The sequence below is a fragment of the Trichomycterus rosablanca genome, chromosome 11, assembly GCF_030014385.1.
Source record: "Trichomycterus rosablanca isolate fTriRos1 chromosome 11, fTriRos1.hap1, whole genome shotgun sequence".
In the NCBI taxonomy this organism is placed as follows: Eukaryota; Metazoa; Chordata; class Actinopteri; order Siluriformes; family Trichomycteridae; genus Trichomycterus; species Trichomycterus rosablanca.
Window position 1 is genome coordinate 30,294,969 of NC_085998.1, and position 20,927 is coordinate 30,315,895.

Here is a 20,927-nt window from a genome sequence, read left to right on the forward strand (position 1 = left end):
AGGCCCATAAAGACATGGACGAGCCAGTTTGGTGTGGAAGAACTTGACTGGCCTGCACAGAGTCCTGACCTCAACCCGATAGAACACCTTTGGGATGAATTAGAGCGGAGACTGCGAGCCAGGCCTTCTCGTCCAATATCAGTGGCCGACCTCACAAATGCCCTTCTGGAAGAATGGTCAAAAATTCCCATAAGCCTTCCCAGAAGAGTTGAAGCTGTTATATCTGCAAAGGCTGGGCCGACGTCATATTAAACCCTATGGATTAAAAATGGGACGTCACTCAAGTTAATGTGCGTGTGAAGGCAGACAAGCGAATACTTTTGGCAATATAGTGTATATACTTTAACTTTCAGTCTTCTACAAAATAATTAAAGAATAAAATTGTTTTATTAAATATGAATTCGGAACTTCTTTGATTATATATGTTTGATTTAGTTTAAAAAATACAAAATAAAAAATAAAACACATTTAGCCAGGATACCTTAACATATGTAAATCATACAAAACAGGTTTGTACATAAACAACATATAGAGACTCTATAACAGCACAGCAATGCTCTCAAACAGCACTGAAATGTTTCCATAAAACATACTGCATCATCACAGTGCACTTCGTTTTCCAGTGGTGCACTTTTACACACAATTTATAGAAGTCCCTCGACAGAGTGTGAGCGCCAACACTGGGCGTTATTACACTGGCACTGTGCTCGTAGCTGCGTTTCCCCCATCCCCCTTCCAATCCAAGAAGGCAAAGAAGGTGCTGGCACCGTAGGTCAGAGTCACCACGATTGCGAAAAACTGCAAGAGAGAATAAACAAGGATTAAATTCTAAAAAGCTCAGACTGGATTAACCTGCATGTTTTGGTTTCATGTTCCTATTAAATAAAGTTTTAATTATGTCACACCAAGGGACTAAATAATCTGTCTTATTGTAAATGATGGTAGATGAGATTAATATTTTAAATAATGATTGTGTTAAAATCTTTAGTAAGGTTCACATGCTTTAGTGATGTGTTTTTATTAATTGGATGATAGAAGACCCTTCTTAGTAATAAATGTTTTATATTTATAGGATGACATCACACTGGAGATTAGTTTTGTGGCCAATTTTGTATCATAATTTAAAGCAGTAACATAAAGGCTTTCAAAAATAATACACATTATCATTGTTATTTAAAACTGGGGTGGGGCCGCTCAGATGACAACCAATCTCCAATACATCGTATCGAATCTCAGCTCTGCCTTGCCGGCTGAGGCTGAGCGGTCACATGAACAACGATTGGCCTGTTTTTCAGATGGGCGGGACTAAGCCGGATATGGGTCTTTCTCTGTCAGACTGGTGCAATTATGACCTCTGCTGGCTGATTAGAGGCACCTACGCAGAGATGAGGAAAGAGTGCCCTTAGGGTGTGTCTCTCCGTACACAACGCTAGGTGGCACAACACCCGTCAATGTGTGGGTGATAAGATGCATACGGCTTGCTGCCCACGTGTTGGAGGGGGTGTGGGTTAGCTTCAATCTCCTCGGTCAGAGCAGGGATCGGCATAGGCGGAGAGGAAGCATGATGCAATTGGGGCAATTTGACGCACTAAAGAGGGAGAGAAAGGGGAGAAAATGCATTTAAAAAAATAAAAAACTAATAAATAAACTGGGGTGGGGAAACTTGATTCACAGAGAAGTCGTGTGGCTACACCTGATTTCAATTGTTTAATCCATTTCAGTTATTTCAGTTCAGTAATATGTATACTGTATATATACACTGATCAGCCATAACATTAAAACCACCTCCTTGTTTCTACGCTAACTGTCCATTTTATTAGCTCCACTTACCATATAGAAGCACTTTGTAGTTCTACAGTTACTGACTGTAGTCCATCTGTTTCTCTGCATGCTTTGTTAGCCCCCTTTCATGCTGTTCTTCAATGGTCAGGACTCTCCCAGGACCACTTCAGAGTAGTTTTTTTGGGTGGTGGATCATTCTCAGCACTGCAGTGACACTGACATGGGGGTGGTGTGTTAGTGTGTGTTGTGCTGGAATGAGTGGATAAGACACAGCAATGCTGATGAAGTTTTTAAACACCTCACTGTCACTGCTGGACTGAGAATAGTCCACCAACCAAAAATATATCCAGCCAAGAGCGCCCCGTGGGCAGTGTCCTGTGACCACTGATGAAGGTCTAGAAGATGACCAACACAAACAGCAGAAATAGATGAGTGATCGGCTCTGACTTTACATCTACAGGGTGGACCAACTAGGTAGAAGTGTATAATAGAGTGGACATGGTATAAAAAAAACTCCAGCAGCATTGCTGTGTCTGATCCACTCATACCAGCACAACACACACTAACACACCACCATCATGTCAGTGTCACTGCAGTGCTGAGAATGATCCACCACCTAAATAATACCTGCTCTGTAGTGGTCCTGTGAGAGTCCTGACCATTGACGAACAGCATGTAAGGGGGCTAACAAAGCATGCAGAGAAACAGATGGACTACAGTCAGTAATTGTAGAACTACAAAGTGCTTCTATATGGTAAGTGGAGCTGATAAAATGGACAGTGAGTGTAGAAACAAGGAGGTGATTTAAATGTTATGGGCTGATCAGTGTATTTTCTTTATTGTACAGTATATCTGTTACTGGCTGGGGTGGGGAAACCTGATTCACAGAAAGGCAGTGTGGCTACACCTGATTTCAATTGTTTAATCCATTTCAGTTATTCCAGTCCTCACGCAATTCATTAGTCCTATGCTATATGTTGAAAAAAAAAAACGCCCTACAGTCCACCAAACATTCGTTAATGCTTCCACACCTTTAAAAAAAAAAGCACTTATGATTCCCAGACTTAAACTTTTACAGTTGCTTACATTGCTGTGAAGGCATTTTTGCCCACTCTTCTTTGTGGAACTGCTTTAAATCTGACATGACCTGCTGATTTCAGCTTTTGACGCAACATATTTATGGGGTTAAACTTTGGATTCCTTCCAATAAATTTAATGAGGTAGATAAATAAATGAATACATTATTACACTGCCACCATCCTGGTTGGTGTGAGGTACTAATGTGTTAGTTATTACACTGGCTGACCTTGTGTTTGGGGCCTCTTCTGTGACACCAACATTCTTTTACAGTAGGACATTGCCCACATGTCATGTGCTTCTCAGTAATAAAGTAGAATCTAACCAGGATGATCATGGAAGCTTAAGTTCTTACAGGTGTCATAAAAATGTAAATATTGCTTTATAACCTTAACTACAGTTTGCTGTCACTAAGAAATTTCTTGTGTCTTGGTGGTAGGTATAACCAGTAAAAAGTGAACCTAGGGCACATAACAAATTTTTAAAAATGTGAGAACATTGAGGGCAGCATTGATGGGATTGAATGTTATCACACATGTGAGTCATATATTAGTAAGTGTTTGCTCGCGGGGTGGCACACCTTTTACACCTGAATATTTCTCAAGTTGAGTCACACCCGTTACTGTAACGTGCATAAAACAAGACCAAAGCCTGCCATTCCCATAGATAACCTGTTTATTGGGCTGTATTGATAGGCACTGATAGGCAAGATACTTTTTAGTCAGTTACATTTCTGCCATGGTTAAATTTAAGTGGTATTATTTGAAAGCAGAAATGTCCAGGGGCAACAACAGCTCACCTACAGAATGAAACTGCAGTGCTATGTTCCAGGTTCAGGTTCCAAACTGCCTTTGCAAGCAATGTCAGCTTTGTGGATTGGGTTTCTCTTGCTAAAAGCCACACACATGCCAAAATCACTGTGCACAATACCAAGTATCAGTAGGTGAGGTGTAAATCACACCAGCCTTGGACTGTGGAGCAATGGAATGGACTGCTTTGTTACAGCTGAGTAAACAGACCAAATCCTTATTCATGGTCGTGCTTTAAAATGTAATGTTTGGGAGTCTAATGTCTGCAAAGATGTTGCCTCAAAGTCAGTGTGAGTGGGCATGGATGAGAAAGAAAATGCCTTCACGTACCGCAGAAGCTGCCAAACTATAATAATGGAAGGGGTAGTTGGAGAAGTATGGCACTGAGGCTGCATCGGCCAGAAAAGCAGTGAGATACAGTACGGTCGCAACCCCATAAAATACCAGCAGCTGTAGGAAATAAGCAAAAAAGAAGTAAATAAATTTTACATACATGTGCACACCACCAGACAAATCCTATTTCTGTTTTATTTATTACAAATAAAAAAAAAATATATGTATAATAAAGATTTACAATGTTCTCATTGACCATTTTTCCAACGTTCTCACATTAGGTTTGAAAATGTAGAATTTAATGTTTGCAGCACACTCTAAAACAGCTGCCACTAAAACACGTTACACGTTATTTACATTTACAGCATTTAGCAGACGCTTTAATCCAAAGCGACTTACATTACAGTATACAGTCTAAGCAATTAAGGGTTAAGGGCCTTGCTCAAGGGCCCAGACAGCAGCAACCTGGCAGTGGTGGGGCTAAAACCAGCAACCTTTGGATTAATAGTCCAGTACCTCAACCACTAGGCTACAGCTTGCCTGTATAAAGCATGTGCTGTCATAAGTGGGATTCGAAACCATACCTCCAGGGGAGACTGCGACCTTGGGCCACTCGGCCATCCTGACTGGTGAAACACATTTTAATAATTTGGGAACTCAGGACACTAAGTGTTGCAGTTTGGCAAGTTGAATTTTTGCCCATTATTGCTTGATGCAAGACCTGAGCTGCTCAACAGTCCATGGTCACCATTGTCTACTTCTCCTAATGATGCATTATACATTTTTAATAGGAGACAGATCTGGTGAATGAGGTCTGGCATTGTTTTGCTGAAATTACCATGGACAATATGCCAGCGTACAACTCTCTAAAGTCCCAATATAGGCATTCATGTCAATAGTAGTTTCACACATGTGCAAGTCACCCATACTGTGGGCACTACTGCACTTGAATATTATAACAAAGGCTTTCACACCCTTTAGTCTTATTCGTGTTTGTTGCCAATGAGATGGACTTGCATAGAACTGATGTACTGATGCAGGGGCTGTTGTAGCCTTGTGGTTAAGGTCCTGACTAGTAATTGAAAGGTCGCTGGTTCAAGACCTGCCACTGTCAGGTTGCCTCTGTTTGGCCCTTAAACAAGGCCTTTAACCTTCAATTGTTTAGGCAATATACTGTCATAATACTGGATACTTGGATAAAAGTCAGGATGGCCGAGTGGTTTAAGGCACTGTGTTCAGGTCAAGGCACTGCGTTCAGGTCGCAGTCTCCCCTAGAGAGATGGGTTTGAATCCCACATCTGACAGCACTGCTTTATACAAATGTAAGTTATACCATCTATTATACATAATACTGTAAAAGGATTAAGAGCGTTCTAAGGTGCTGTGTGTAGGTCGCAATCTCCCTAGGAGGTGTGGGTTTAAATCCCACTTCTGACAGCAAGGCAGGACAGTTGTAGCCTTGTGGTTAAGGTACTGGACTAGTAATCAAAAAATTGCTGGTTTAAGCCCCATCACTGCAAGGTTGCCTTTGTTGGGCCCTTAAACAAGGTCCTTTTTTATTGTCACAGTTCTGTTTGTAACATTGGATAAAAGTGTTCGCTAAGCTAGTCAGGATGGCTGAGCTAAGGCACTGCGTCCAGGTCGCAGTCTCCTCTGGAGGAGTGGGTTTGAATCCCACATCTGACAGCACTGCTATATTCAAATGTAAGTTGTACCATCTACCATACATAATATTGTAAAAAGATTAAAAGCGTTCTAAGGTGCTGCGTGTAGGGCGCAATATCCCCTGGAGGTGTGGGTTTGAATCCCATTTCAGACAGCAAGGCAGCACAGTTGTAGCCTTTTGGTTAAGGTACTGGGCTAGTAATTGAAAGATTGGGCACTTGAGCAAGGCCCTTAATGCAGAATTGCTAAGATGATATACTGTCACAGTACTGTAAGTCGCTTTGGATATAAATGTCCACTAAATGCCGAAAATGTAAATAGAAATATAATGTAAATAAGTGCCTTTTTATTTATTCATTTAGTTTATTTTTTACAGATTATTCCACTATATTCCGATAAGGTAGGGCAACCACTTACCACTAAGGGCCAAGGTATAGATGTCAGTTTCTGCCTCATCCCAAAAAACAGCATGACAAAGAGGACAATGGTCAGGATCCACAGTGTGATGCTCACAAACAAGACCCAGCCAAAGGCAGGCAGCAGCCCATAGGCAGTACTGGACACAAGTGCCCACACCAGCAAGCCTAAAACCTACGAGAAAGGAATCTTTTTAATCATTTATACCATGCATTGTATTAGCATCATATAGCAGAGCGGTCAATATTACAAATAAGAAAATAAAGAAAGAAAAAAGTAAAAATGTTTTAGTTTTAAATAAACATTACCAGGTTATTTAAATGTAAACTATATAATAAATGTACCACATATACTATATGGTATTTAAACATCATGCTTGTTGGACATTCCATTCCAAAACAAATCATATTACAATTGACTGGCTTCTATGTGATCCTTCCAGCTCTAACCACAGTCACTCTTGAGAAGGCATCTCACAAGACTTTGAAGTATGTGGGAATTTATGCCCATTGGTTCAAAACAGCATTTGTATGGCTGGGCACTATATAGTCGAGAAAGCCTCAGGTTGTTTCAGTTCATTCCTAAGCTGTTCAGTGGTGCTGAGGAGTTTCTTTAAACCAAGCTGCTTTGTACACAGGCGATAGTCATGCTGGAACAGGAAAATTGGAACCATATAATTTCTCTTTTTATAAAAGAGTTCCTTCCGTGGATCACTTTTGATAGATACAGACCACTGCAGACCAGGAACACCCCACAAGAGCTGCAGTTTTGGAGATGCTCTGACCCAGTCGTCCAGCCATCACAATTTGGCCCTTGTGAAACTCACTCAAATCCTTACGCTTGCACATTTTTCCTGCTTCTAACACATCAACTTTGAGGATAAAATGTTCATTTGCTGCCTGATATATCCCACCCACTAACAGGTGCCGTGATGAAGAGATAATATTCACTTCACCTGTCACTGGTCATAACGTTATGCCTGGTCGGTGTATTAAATGTCTACTATACAAAAATGCTAAGATGACCACACAATCAAGCTTTTTTTCCTGGCTGTATCAGTGCCCATTCCTAAATCCTTTTGAAAATTATGTGTTCAGGATTTCGTGCTCTGTACATCATCTCAAGCATTACAGAACGCAGATGCAATGTTGACCAAAGGAGGCTGCAAGTGGGAAGCTATACAGACAAATATAATACCTTCAAATTATTGATTTCATGTGTTTTTGCAACAACAATTGCTTTCAGGTATAATCAATCAAGTACATAATGGCAATTATATGCTTCTACCTTTGTTAGATACTTTGTCAGGTGTCCAAATACTTTTATTCAACTGGTAGTATACAGTGTATCACAAAAGTGAGTACACCCCTCACATTTCTGCAAATATTTCATTATATATTTTCATGGGACAACACTATAGACATGAAACTTGGATATAACTTAGAGTAGTCAGTGTACAGCTTGTATAGCAGTGTAGATTTACTGTCTTCTGAAAATAACTCAACACACAGCCATTAATGTCTAAATAGCTGGCAACATAAGTGAGTACACCCCACAGTGAACATGTCCAAATTGTGCCCAAATGTGTCGTTGTCCCTCCCTGGTGTCATGTGTCAAGGTCCCAGGTGTAAATGGGGAGCAGGGCTGTTAAATTTGGTGTTTTGGGTACAATTCTCTCATACTGGCCACTGGATATTCAACATGACACCTCATGGCAAAGAACTCTCTGAGGTTGTGAGAAATAGAATTGTTGCTCTCCACAAAGATGGCCTGGGCTATAAGAAGATTGCTAACACCCTGAAACTGAGCTACAGCATGGTGGCCAAGGTCATACAGCGGTTTTCCAGGACAGGTTCCACTCGGAACAGGCTTCGCCAGGGTCGACCAAAGAAGTTGAGTCCACGTGTTCGGCGTCATATCCAGAGGTTGGCTTTAAAAAATAGACACATGAGTGCTGCCAGCATTGCTGCAGAGGTTGAAGACGTGGGAGGTCAGCCTGTCAGTGCTCAGACCATACGCCGCACACTGCATCAACTCGGTCTGCATGGTCGTCATCCCAGAAGGAAGCTGACGCACAAGAAAGCCCGCAAACAGTTTGCTGGAGACAAGCAGTCCAAGAACATGGATTACTGGAATGCCCTGTGGTCTGACGAGACCAAGATAAACTTGTTTGGCTCAGATGGTGTCCAGCATGTGTGGCGGCGCCCTGGTGAGAAGTACCAAGACAACTGTATCTTGCCTACAGTCAAGCATGGTGGTGGTAGCATCATGGTGTTGGGCTGCATGAGTGTTGCTGGCACTGGGGAGCTGCAGTTCATTGAGGGAAACATGAATTCCAACATGTACTGTGACATTCTGAAACAGAGCATGATCCCCTCCCTTCGAAAACTGGGCCTCATGGCAGTTTTCCAACAGGATAACGACCCCAAACACAACCTCCAAGATGACAACTGCCTTGCTGAGGAAGCTGAAGGTAAAGGTGATGGACTAAACCCAATTGAGCACCTGTGGCGCATCCTCAAGTGGAAGGTGGAGGTGTTCAAGGTGTCTAACATCCACCAGCTCCGTGATGTCATCATGGAGGAGTGGAAGAGGATTCCAGTAGCAACCTGTGCAGCTCTGGTGAATTCCATGCCCAGGAGGGTTAAGGCAGTGCTGGATAATAATGGTGGTCACACAAAATATTGACACTTTGGGCACAATTTGGACATGTTCACTGTGGGGTGTACTCACTTATGTTGCCAGCCATTTAGACATTAATGGCTGTGTGTTGAGTTATTTTCAGAAGACAGTAAATCTACACTGCTATACAAGTTGTACACTGACTACTCTAAGTTATATCCAAGTTTCATGTCTATAGTGTTGTCCCATGAAAAGATATAATGAAATATTTGCAGAAATGTGAGGGGTGTACTCACTTTTGTGATACACTGTATATACTGATCAGCCATAACATTAAAACCACCTCCTTGTCTCTACACTCACTGTCCATTTTATCAGCTCCACTTACCATATAGGAGCACTTTGAAGTTCTACAGATACTGACTGTAGTCCATCTGTTTCTCTACATACCTTTTTAGCCTGATTTCACCCTGTTCTTCAATGGTCAGGACCCCCACAGTACCACAACAGAGCAGGTATTATTAGAGACAATCGCTCATCTATTGCTGCTGTTTAAGTTGGTCATCTTCTAGACCTTCATCAGTGGTCACAGGACGCTGCCCACGGGGAGCTGTTGGCTGAATATATTTTTGGTTGGTGGACTATTCTCAGTCCAGCAGTGACAGTGAGGTGTTTAAAAACTCTTATCCACTTATACCAGCACAACACACACTAACACACCAACACCATGTCATTGTCACTGCAGTGCTGGGAATGATCCACCACCTAAATAATACCTGCTCTGTACTGGTCCTGGGAGAGTCCTGACCATTGACGAACAGCAAGAAATGGGGCGAACAAAGCATACAGAGAAACAGATGGACTACAGTCAGTACTGGTAGAGTTACAAAGTGCTTCTATATGGTAAGTGGAGCTGATAAAATAGACAGTGAGTGTAGAATCAAGGAGGTGGTTTTAATGTTATGGCTGATCGGTGTATATGCAGTTGACATATACAGTCCAAATGTTTTGTTATAACTGTTTATATTATGCCATATATCTCAGAACTTAAATAGTTATAATAAATCATCAGTTATATAACTACAATAAAGCATTTGTCCTACACTGAGGTGTTTTGTTTATTGTATCAGTCACCAGCACATAATAATCCCAGGTGGAATGCCATGTACAACATATCTATTATTCATCAATGAAATGGTCTCATATTGCTGTATGTGAAATTAACCCATATTGAGATGCCATGACATTTGAGAGCTGCCCTACTGGACCACATGCAAGCAGCTTAAAGAAATTAGGCCACAGACAAGCAGTTAAAGAGAACTAAGGCAGGGCAGAGATATATGAACAAATACATTCTGCACAAATAGAGTAGTTTATTCCTCGGTTCCAGGTTATGATGATAATAGGCTACACGGGATCTGTAGGTGCCACTGTAGGTGCCACACAGCAATATGAGACCTGGGGACCTGGTTGGATCCTTCAGACCTGTTTTCCTTTAGATTTCTGTTCATATTTGTTTGGGTTTTATCTGACTATATTTATAATAATACAGAGGTACCTTGAAACTCAACGTCATTTGGTTCTGGGAGTGGCATTGAGTTTAAAAGGTTGAGTTTTAAGGTATTTTTTTCCTATGAGGATGTATGAGAAACCTGTTAATGCGTTCCGTGGTCCTGTGGAAGTGCATATATTTTAGGCTGATGTAAAATAATGGGGTTGTTTTTGTCACATACACACTAAAAATAACACATAATATATAAAACACTGAAATATAATTAAAAATCAATCAGCAATACAGTAAAACCTGCACTTTACCTTTACCTCTTTATTGTTTCCTTATGCTTCTTAATTAGTGGAGAGAACAAATAAGCAGTAATATTTAAGACAGGTTTAGTGTTTCTATGTTGTTCTTTTTATACATTAAGTTACTTTTTTTTTTTAATGATAAGCATTTTAGACTCTCTCGGAAAAGCTGATTCTTACAATTTCTCATCACCCCGAGCTATGACACAAGTTTAAAAGTAAAACAGGAGAAAAATCCAGATAAACACAGATACATGTGGACGCTTTCCGTGGATTTGGGGGTTATTCCACACAAATGCAGATTCGTCTCATATTCGCACTTTGATGACGTTTTGCTTTGAGTTTAAGGGTACAAATTTCTTGGCAATACGATGTATTCGAGATCCCAGCTCTGGTTCCAGCGTGTGTTTTCACCGCTGCGCCACCTGAGTGGCCCATTCTTTCTTTTTTATCAACTGAATCATCCTGGTCTGGTTATCTACATGAATATGCAGTATTTCTTATGCTGTCTAAAAGTAAGAATCCAACTCAGGTCTCCAAGACCCATTACCTGCTGCATCACTTTGCCACCCACCATGTGACTCACTATAATAAAAACATTGACTGATGGGACAGAGGGGGTAGACAACTAAAAGAAATTGTCAAAAGTGAAGTAGAAATAAGTAGAAGTGCTGTAACAGAAGAAAACACATAGTAACCAAAACGTTGCTTATAAAATGCTTCTGGTTGCATTTACATTTTCGGCATTTAGAAGACGCTTTTATCCAAAGTGACTTACAGTACCGGGACAGTATATTGTCTAGGCAATTAAGGGTTAGGGATCTTGCTCAAGGGCCCAACAGTGGCAACCTGGCAGTGGTGGGGCTTGAACGAGCGACCTTTCGATTACTAGTCCAGTACCTTAACCACTAGGCTACAACTGCCCTAAAACAAGACAGAAAAGTGTCTTGTTATCAGTACAATATTTTATAAATTAAATTCACATTTAATATAATATTGTGAGGTCAGTCCCTCACATTGACCCAGATTCCTAGAAAACATAACTGGGCTTGCTTTCCGGTTTAGAAGGAATGTAATTTCTTTTACCAGTACCAGTATCAATCCAAGCAACACTTTTTGATGTCCTTGTGCTCTTGTGTAAGATCTGCCCAATGTGGAAACATGAGCACAGTTGGTCTTATACTGTATGTCATGTTTACAGCATGTGTAGGGCAAATAAACTAGAAAAATGATGTACGTTTGTTTTGTCAACGTTATGGAGTTTGATTCTTATCACAAGGGCTGGCTGGGTACACCTGCTGGGCCAAAATGTGCTGTGCAAGAGGACAAGTTTATAAAAGATTTTGTTAATGTATTAGTTTTGAGCTAGACTGAGTCTATAGGACATTTAACTGACAGCATTTGGAATGTGAAAAGGAAGTACTCAAATATAATGACTTAAAATGAGCTTCCTTAGGAGATCCGTTATGAAACTGTTATGAAACTTTCGGGAGGTGAATGACAAATGACATAATGCTTAGCTCTTTTGTGTTGAAACAATACCATGGTGTGTCTATTTACTGTAATACAAACCCAAAGTTGGGACATCTAGTGAAATGCAGTTAACGGAAGAATCTGTGATTTGTTTTACCTGAATCTTTATTTTCACTGATCAACATTCTATTTTGTAAATACAAACACATTTATAATTTGGAATTAAAAGGGTTGGAACAGAATGAAAAGTTGACAGAATATTGCAGTTACAGTGTTTTGAAAACATTCCACAATAAGAAGGTGGATTTGTATCAGGTGAGGGAATCATGATTGGGTATAAAATGAGGATAAACCAAAGCCTTGTCTTTACAAGGGTCATGGCTCATCACTTTGTACCAAACTTCATGAGAGAATTGTCAATCCGTTCAAAAAGAACATTTCCCAGTGCAAGACTGCAAATTATTTAAGTCTTTCACCATCTACTGTACATAACATTGTGGAAAGACTCCAGAAATCTGGACAAATCTGTGAAGGGTAAGGCCATTGATGAATGTGCATGATTATCAAGCCTTCAGCAGGCATTTCATGAGAAACAATCAAGCTACTGTGATAAATGTAGCCAAATGGGCTAGGGAGTACTTTAGAAAACCATTGTCATTTAACACAGTCTACCGCTACGGCAAGAAATGCAACCTGACAGGACCAACCTAAAAGCCAAACATCAGTTCTATACAGAAACTACACAGAGATCTTTAAGCCCAAGCTTGTCTCAGATGGACCAAAAGACAGTGGAAACGTGTGCTTTGGTGAGATGATTCCTTGTGTCAGCTTGGTTTTGGGTTTTCCATACAGTTATCAGTGAAAGCTACAAAGCCAGCTGTCATGGTATGGAGGTGCATCAGTGACCACAGCATGGGTGACTTGCATATGTGTGAAGGAACCAATGACGTGGAGGTGTATATTGGGATTTTAGAGGGACACATAGAGCCATCCAGATGATGTTGTTTCCTGGGACGTCCAAGGCAATGCCAATAATGAGTCTCCTCAGTTCCCAAACCTTCAAAAAGTCTCATTAATAGGCAAGGTGATAGAACACAGTGCTAAACATGCCTTTGTCCCAACTTTTTAAAGTTTAAATGTGTTTATATTTACAAAGTACAGTGAAATTAATCAGTGAAAACACTTTCCTTCTAACTTTGTCAGTGAAATAAAGATTCAGTAGCATTAACAAATCACAGATTCTTCTTTTTACTGCATTTTACAACACGTTCCAACTTTTCTGGAAATGAGGTTTGTATATAATGACTTAACGGTCCATTAAAGAACTCAAAATCACCTCATACTGGTTTACATATTAAACCATACCGCAATTGTAGTGTGGTGCTGTAGTTTACCTAAGGATGGGCTCAATTACTCATGTAAAGTCCAATATATCACACTGACTACAAAGTTCAAAACCTGACATGCTATAATACTATATGCTAAATACTATTTTACACTGTGTTGTATATACTATGTTAAACTTAAATCTGGAAAAGAAATATCTATTCCATTAATACACAATTTAAAGCTGCAGTATATTACATTTTGTAACCAATTTAAAACTTCAGTGTGTTTCTATAGAAGGCCAAAAATATTAATTCTAGTTAAGCAGTTGTGAGTCCAATTTGGTAGTTTTTTGGAATAAAATGACTGTCTTTTAGCTCTCTATACATTACATTTACTGCTTGCAACCCTCAGACTAATATGCGTAGAGTGCATAAGTCTATATCAGCCTTGGAAATTTCAGTCATTAATACAGTACATTTACAGTCTTAAAAATACCTCTATGACCCTGTCTTAACTGCATAACCCTATGTAAGGACCACAGAACCTTTGAAACTAAGCAATGAAAAATGTATCATTGTTTTGATATTTCCTATATAAGAAAGGATTTATGTTTATATTTATGTATAAAAGCTTCCTAATTGATGGGTAGAGTAGGGTAGGGTATTCTGTATACTATGGGCAGCCATATAATAAAAGTTATTATGTTGATTGATGAGATTGTGAGACAATTTTACAGGACTGGGATCACACTCGTGTTGTTCTTCCATTGAGGATGAAAATATATTGTGGCGCCGGCGAGCAGGAAGGATAGCGTCAGGGCCGCGAGTGAGCTGCCTTTGGCAGTTCATTCAGTGGTTTAGAGACAGACACCCATTCATACACACATACAATCATACAACAGACAAACATATAGGCTACTTACCCAACCCTCACCGCAGCCACCCCACTCCCAACAACGGGATACACGGCCACGGTGAGCTTAGACACCACTGCCGCAAGGCTTTCTGGGTAAAGCCTGTGCCGACGCTACAATATGTTTTAGTATTAGGCCTTATATTAAGTTCTGGGGTACAGAGTTTGAATGAGATAGATAGATAGATAGATAGATAGATAGATAGATAGATAGATAGATAGATAGATAGATAGATAGATAGATAGATAGATAGATAGATAGATAGATAGATAGATAGATAGATAGATAGATAGATAGATAGATAGATAGATAGATAGATAGATAGATAGATAGATAGATAGATAGATAGATAGACACCAACACTGTGATAAGACAAGGCATTTATATGGATACTGTCAAGTCACACATCAAGTCGCAGGAAGCATCACCCCTTCCTTTATTACACAAAAATGTTCTTCTTAAAGAATTGCTTAACATTCGACCACAATCACTGTGGACCTGTAGGACTGATAAAGCATTATACTAAAAGATTAAAGCTGTTCTGGAGGTTCTCGAATTATTATATTATTACCTACCTCTGATATTACACAATTCACCAATTATAATGTAAAACTAAAAATCAGGAAAGAACATTTCTATGAACAAGTTTAATTTATATCATCTAATTAGAATTGGTCATTACATTCTTAAAGAACATTCTGAGACATTATGATCGACCAAGCATGACCACAGCAGATGGTAAACAGGGACAGAGAGCCTATATTGATGAAAATGTAATTGAGAGGATTGAAAGGGTGTAAGCTGAAGAAAGGTAAAGTGAGTAAAAGTTAAACACAGGGTTTACATGTTTCAACTCACAATCTCCACCTGCAACAAGATCCCAGGAATTGTCTTCATAAAGTATAAGTCCATAGACATGCTCATAAACTGGTTTTGGCTTGTCGGAGGCTGGGGTGAACTTGTCTCAGTGTTCACCTTCCCAGGAAAATCTGCCATCTTCTAATATATTCCAGTTACAAGAGCTTGCTGAAAATTGAATGTTATCCTTTCACAAAAGGTGAAGAGTAAAATAAAATGAATTAAACTAGAGAACGAGAACACATCAGTTCATGTGTTAGCACTACCTAGCAACTCTATCCAGACAGACAGATACCGTATACTTATCTGAGTTTCAACCTCTCTCTCTCTCCCCCCCTTTCTCTCTCTCTCTCTCTCTCTCTCACGTTCCAGTCTTTCCTGTTTAGGTGTACACAAGACTGGTCAGAGTTAATGAATAATTTTATCATGTGACCTGAATGAATGATATTGTTTAACCATCAATAGATCATGACAGCTATACCTGTCTGAAAATCTGAAACATGTATTGAACATATTTGAGCATTTGCAGCAATATGCTGCAGCTACCACATTTAAGAAGATCGTAATGTAACTGTAAGTTTACAGTCAACATTGCTACTAAGCTTTTGTTATGGCACCGTTTGAATCAATGTGTGTATGTCATTTCGAAAGTGGGGACAGTCATTTTCTGATTTTTTCTATGTGACGGAGTTCAACCTGCCTCTTGGGTGGTGCAGCAGTTTATTAATCCAGTCTAACACCACTGAGATCTGGGTCTGAATCTCAGCAGTGCAAAATTCTAAAGGATTTGGAAGATGTCTGAAGATGGCCAAAGCCCTGTGATGGATTGGTGCCCTGTCCGGGGTATTCCTGCCTTGCACCTAGAGTTTCCAAGTGTCTGTGTGTGTGTGTGCATTCTTTTTAGAGCCCCTTAAAACATCTTCCTGTGCACCTGTTTTTTTTTTGTTTTTTTGTTTTTCTTTTACCTGACAAATTGCCCCTATGCGTTTCTGGGCGGGACCCACTTGGACTTGGTTAAAGTTGGTTGGGTAAAGTTAATGAATGAAATATCTATTATTGCTTAATGAACATCTTTGTAGCTAAATGTGTGCATTTCTTTTAAGAGTCTTTGCAGCGTGAACATTGAAGACACAAAATGGGTGATGTCAGCGATGCAACATTGTTGAACAATGGCTAACTTTATGCAAATTAGGAGCTAAGCCATGTGGCGATTACCAATGGGAATTGAGCATTGAACAGTACATTCATTTTTTGGTTCCCGACAATTGTCTAATTGACTAGACATGGAAGAGAAACTCATTGTCATGTGTTAAACTGTCCTGTCCTTTACTCAAGCACTTAAATGGTTTATGCACCCAGATAATTTTTTTAAATACTTGTGAAGATGCTTTCACACAGATTGGAACATTTACATTTTATGTTTTCGGCATTTAGCAGAAACTTTTATCCAAAGCGACTTACAGTCTAAGCAATTGAGGGTTAAGGGCCTTGCTCAAGGGCCCAACAGTGGCAACCTGACAGACAGTGATACTCATGGGCGGCTCGTTCCTTAGGGCGATCGGGCAGCGCACCACCAAAGGACGAAAGGGAAGAAATTTTTCTATCACATTCAACCAGTGTTAAACTAGCTGTGACTGTTCTGGACAGTCTGTCTTGCCTCTGAATATCGTAGTCCAATCAGCGTCAAGTTGTGTTCCGTACAGTACCGCCCCTTTGGCCGATTTCAGTCTAATTGAAAATCGCCCGGATTGCTCTGATAGACTCTCATATTAAGGCACTTTTTGTCAAACTGTAGGCACTGCAATACAATCTGTATGGGTTCCAGAAGGGGCTAGCACTTAGGTGCTTGCGTCTCACGTAACCTGGTGTAGCGATAATTGGAGCAGCTAGCGATCTCAGTCAACATGACTACCATTACCTCAGTTTGGAGCAGCTCCATCGTGTCATTAAGGGAAATGCCATTCAGTCGTCGTAGTAATCAGGATAAATTAGCAACTAAAGAATTAGGGCCACCCAGTATCTACAAGGGGGGGGGGGGGGGGGGGGGGGTAATATGTGAATTGTGATTGCACTTATTGTATCTCCCCAATTGTTTAATTGTGCTTCTTTATTCATTGCACATCAGCCCTGATGCCAATCTTTATTCTGGATCTGCTGCACCTAAAATAAAGCAGATGAAGACTAAATTGTTAGTGTGAAGGGTTTACTTCATTTTATGATTAATGGTAAAGCTGGTTCATAGTCAATTTCTCTCCTGAATTTAAAAATTGGTGGAAACGTATCTGCTGTGTGGTAACATCTTCAGATACTAGACAGTAAAGCATGCTTCACTGCCATTTGCTTGAAGTCTTATGACTATCTCATATAGAGCCTATTGAAACCACTCGGCCATCCCGACTAGGACCTGACCACAGCGCACATGCTGTCAGAAGTGGGATTCAAACCCACACCTCCAGGGGAGACTGCAACCTGAACGCAGCGCCTTAGACCGCTCGGCCATCCTTACTACCTTGCAAGATGTTGATTCCAACTTCCCCCACACCCTCACACGGACTAAGGTTTTTATGAAATCCTACATCTTTTCACAATATTACGTATGGTAGAGGCTAGACCTAGATTTATATAAAGTACAGGCTGTCAGAAGTGGGATTCGAACCCACACCACCAGGGGAGACTGTGACCTGAACGCAGCACCGTAGACCGCTCGGCCATCCTGACTAACGTGCACACATTCTTAAAGAAAATGGTTCTTTAGTCGAGACGACGGTTCATTTGAATGCTTAAAGGCTTCTTTGCAATATGAAATGGGTCTTCAATGCCAAAATCTGCCTGATCTGCGCCTGCAATCAGACTGAGAATTGAAAAATATGGGTAGTTGCGGGAAAATGTTGCCACAAAGTGTATTAGTTTGTTTTATTATTTGATTAAGTAAAGAGTATTTACTGGAAATGTGCATACCAATCAGGCAGAAATCACACCGGCATTCACAGCTATTTAAGCTGGCATATATATATATATATATATATATATATATATATATATATATATATATATATATATATATATATATATATATATATATATATATATATATATATATATATATATATATATATATATATATATATATATACGCCTATATATACATACAATATGTAGTCCTAATTATTGTCAGAGAAAGAAATAATGCAAATTACATTTAATGTTAGTCCATTGTTTTGTGTCCTTGATGCCACTTTTAAAGCTAGCAGAAGTGTATATTTATCTCCCTGATTAAACTTTCTCTTTTACTAATTCATTTATACTAATTAATAATTATAATAATTAAATATTAATACTTACAAAAAGTTAAGTATTACATACAGAAATTGGGGCAATTTGAATGGAAACGGCGGGGTAAATGAGGTCAACGCCCCTTACGCACTTTCCGCCCCCCACGCAAATTCACGTACCACCCCTGTGACGTAGGTCAGCTTCGTGAATCGGAGCATGCGTAGTGGGGCTCCCATGCCGTGTGTTTGTATCGTTGCTACTTGCTCTTGATTTTGTGCTTCTAAATGTGAACAGATCAGCATCTATAGTTCAACATAAATGAACGAGGACAAATATATTCGGTCTACATTTAAAATGGACATATTTATTCACCAGACAAGCACAACTACATGGAATAAATGATGCTAACGTTTCACCTCAGAAGTGACAAGAAAGTAAAGCACCGGAAACAAGAAATCTGACCGCTTTAAACATCTGAATTGATCTACAGCCCTTCTGAGAGCAGCTACTTACAAACAGGTACGTGTTACAATATTAATATGATGGAGAATTATAAATACAGAACACTTTTAGAAACAGAAATCACCACGTTTAGCTTAGCAGATAGCACTAGCGGCTAAGCTAACAAGTACCGATAAACTCACAGCTGTAATGTCTTTCGTATAGTTAATGTACTGCACACACAATGCACAAGTCTTTATTGTATATCTTTCATCATATTTATTCCTCTGTAGCCATTTCAAGCTCTTTTAGTTTGGTTCCGAACTCCACAATGGTTTACTCACATACAGCTACCAAGCTACTCTACAGGGTTCCGACTAAACGACTTTAAGAACAAATTTTAACATGTCCTGTATTACACATTATTGTATTTAAACATACATTAAGTTCGTTTCGTTATTATTAATTGGCTGATTCATTTAAAACCTTTTTCAGCAGAAACCGAGCGGCTAATGTTGTCGTATCCATGGCAACCCGACTCCCGACGACCTTTCGCGTTGCTTCGTTCGACTTGCTTCGGTTTTCTGAATCACGTGGTTTTGTTTACAAAGTAAAGCAACGACACCGAAGCTCGTTTTCTAAATATCATGAAGCAGTTTCACAATTTAACGTTTTACCTTCCTAAAAGCTTTTAGTTATTAGCTGCTACAGTGGCTAGCTCTGTGTCAAAATATATTTTGGAGTCTGGTACCAAACTGAATAAGCTTCGACTGACCAAAAAAAAAGCTATATTTGTGACTATTCTCAGATTAAAATCCCCCTAGAACAAGTGCAATATATCCACTTCAGTTACACACGATGCCTTTTGACTGTACTTAATAATATAAAACATTAGAAGCAGTACTTTGTTGAACAGCCACATTTGGTATTTACGTTTAACGTAACATTTAAACACGCTTCATGTTTGGGGTTGTTGTCAGATTGAGTTTCTTGCCAGCTTCATCACTACATTTATGTTTCCTTTGATGATTTGTATTGCCTGAATAGCAGGTGTGGGCGAATTGATCCGAATCGATCCTTTTTATTTGCCTAAAAATGTTGCTGTCCAGGGTTTTAACGTGCACATGATGAACTAATTAACAGTAGAAATAAAAGAAATCACATAATCATTTAGTGGTCATAGCATATACTGATGATCCATTTAGCTCATAAATGATGACACACTGCCCTCCCCTGCATGAAAGTAAATAAACTGCTTTTATAAGTAAAAAGTATCGTGATGCTGGCCCTGTGTTTAAACATATTCGGCCCTGTGTTTACTTGGTGTCAGATGGATTCTTAATGTTGCAGTATTGCACACCACTACTTATTACTGGTTGCTGATAGGTCTTTATTGGTCATGTGTGCTTAGTGTCTCAGATGTGATGTGATGTTTTAGTCAGTGATACAGTAAAAGTAACAGCAAAGACACTTATTGCTATTTTTTACTCTTTTGTAGCAGTGAAATCTGGAGAAGCAGAGGCAAAATGAGAGCAAACCACACCGAGACGAGCTCAGCAAAGATGCCAGGGAGCGTTATTTGGATAAATGATCATCTGTTAACAGCAACGATGAGCTAAGTTGGTTGCAAGCGGGTGGTGCTTGTGGCGGTAAATGTTTATGCTTTAATGTAATTGTTCATGCTGCTTTTTGTCTGTATCTATTTACAAGTAAAAATAAAGTACAAATACATTTTACCTAACTGTACTCGATTATTGTCCTGATTTGCACACACTCTTAAGAATGATTCTTTAGTCGAGACGATGGTTCATTTGCATGCTTAAAGGCTTCTTTGCATTATGAAATGGGTCTTGAATGTGAAAATCTGTGCTTGCAATCAGACTGAGAAATGAAAAGATGGGTAGTGGGAAATGGTGACACAAAGCGTAATAGTGCATTTTATTATTTGATTAAGTAAAGGGTATTACTAGAAAAGTGCACACCAATCGGGCAGAAATCACACCGGCATTCACAGCTATTTACGCTGGCATATATATACGCCTGTAAATACATACAATATGTAGTCCTAATTATCGTGAGAGAAAGAAATGATGCAAAGCACGTTTGATGTTAGTCCATGGTTTTGTGTCCTT

The 20,927-nt window shown here is 39.6% G+C and overlaps 1 protein-coding gene and 1 long non-coding RNA gene across 2 annotated transcripts; one reads left to right on the top strand and one right to left on the bottom strand.

Annotated features, from left to right (window-relative positions):
* Nucleotides 1–377: 377 nt before the first annotated feature.
* pllp (plasmolipin) lies at nt 378–15,372 on the bottom strand. Its single transcript, XM_063004155.1, has 4 exons — nt 15,082–15,372; nt 6,084–6,257; nt 3,999–4,118; nt 378–798 (listed from the first exon to the last, which is right to left on the bottom strand). Exons 1-4 carry the CDS (start codon nt 15,217–15,219, stop codon nt 691–693), a joined length of 540 nt encoding a protein of 179 aa, XP_062860225.1. The 5' UTR covers nt 15,220–15,372; the 3' UTR covers nt 378–690.
* A 3,210-nt stretch (nt 15,373–18,582) lies between these two features.
* On the top strand, nt 18,583–20,531 carry LOC134323483 (uncharacterized). Its single transcript, XR_010014054.1, has 2 exons — nt 18,583–18,873; nt 20,294–20,531. It is a non-coding gene; the product is annotated as an uncharacterized LOC134323483 (long non-coding RNA).
* Nucleotides 20,532–20,927: the final 396 nt, after the last annotated feature.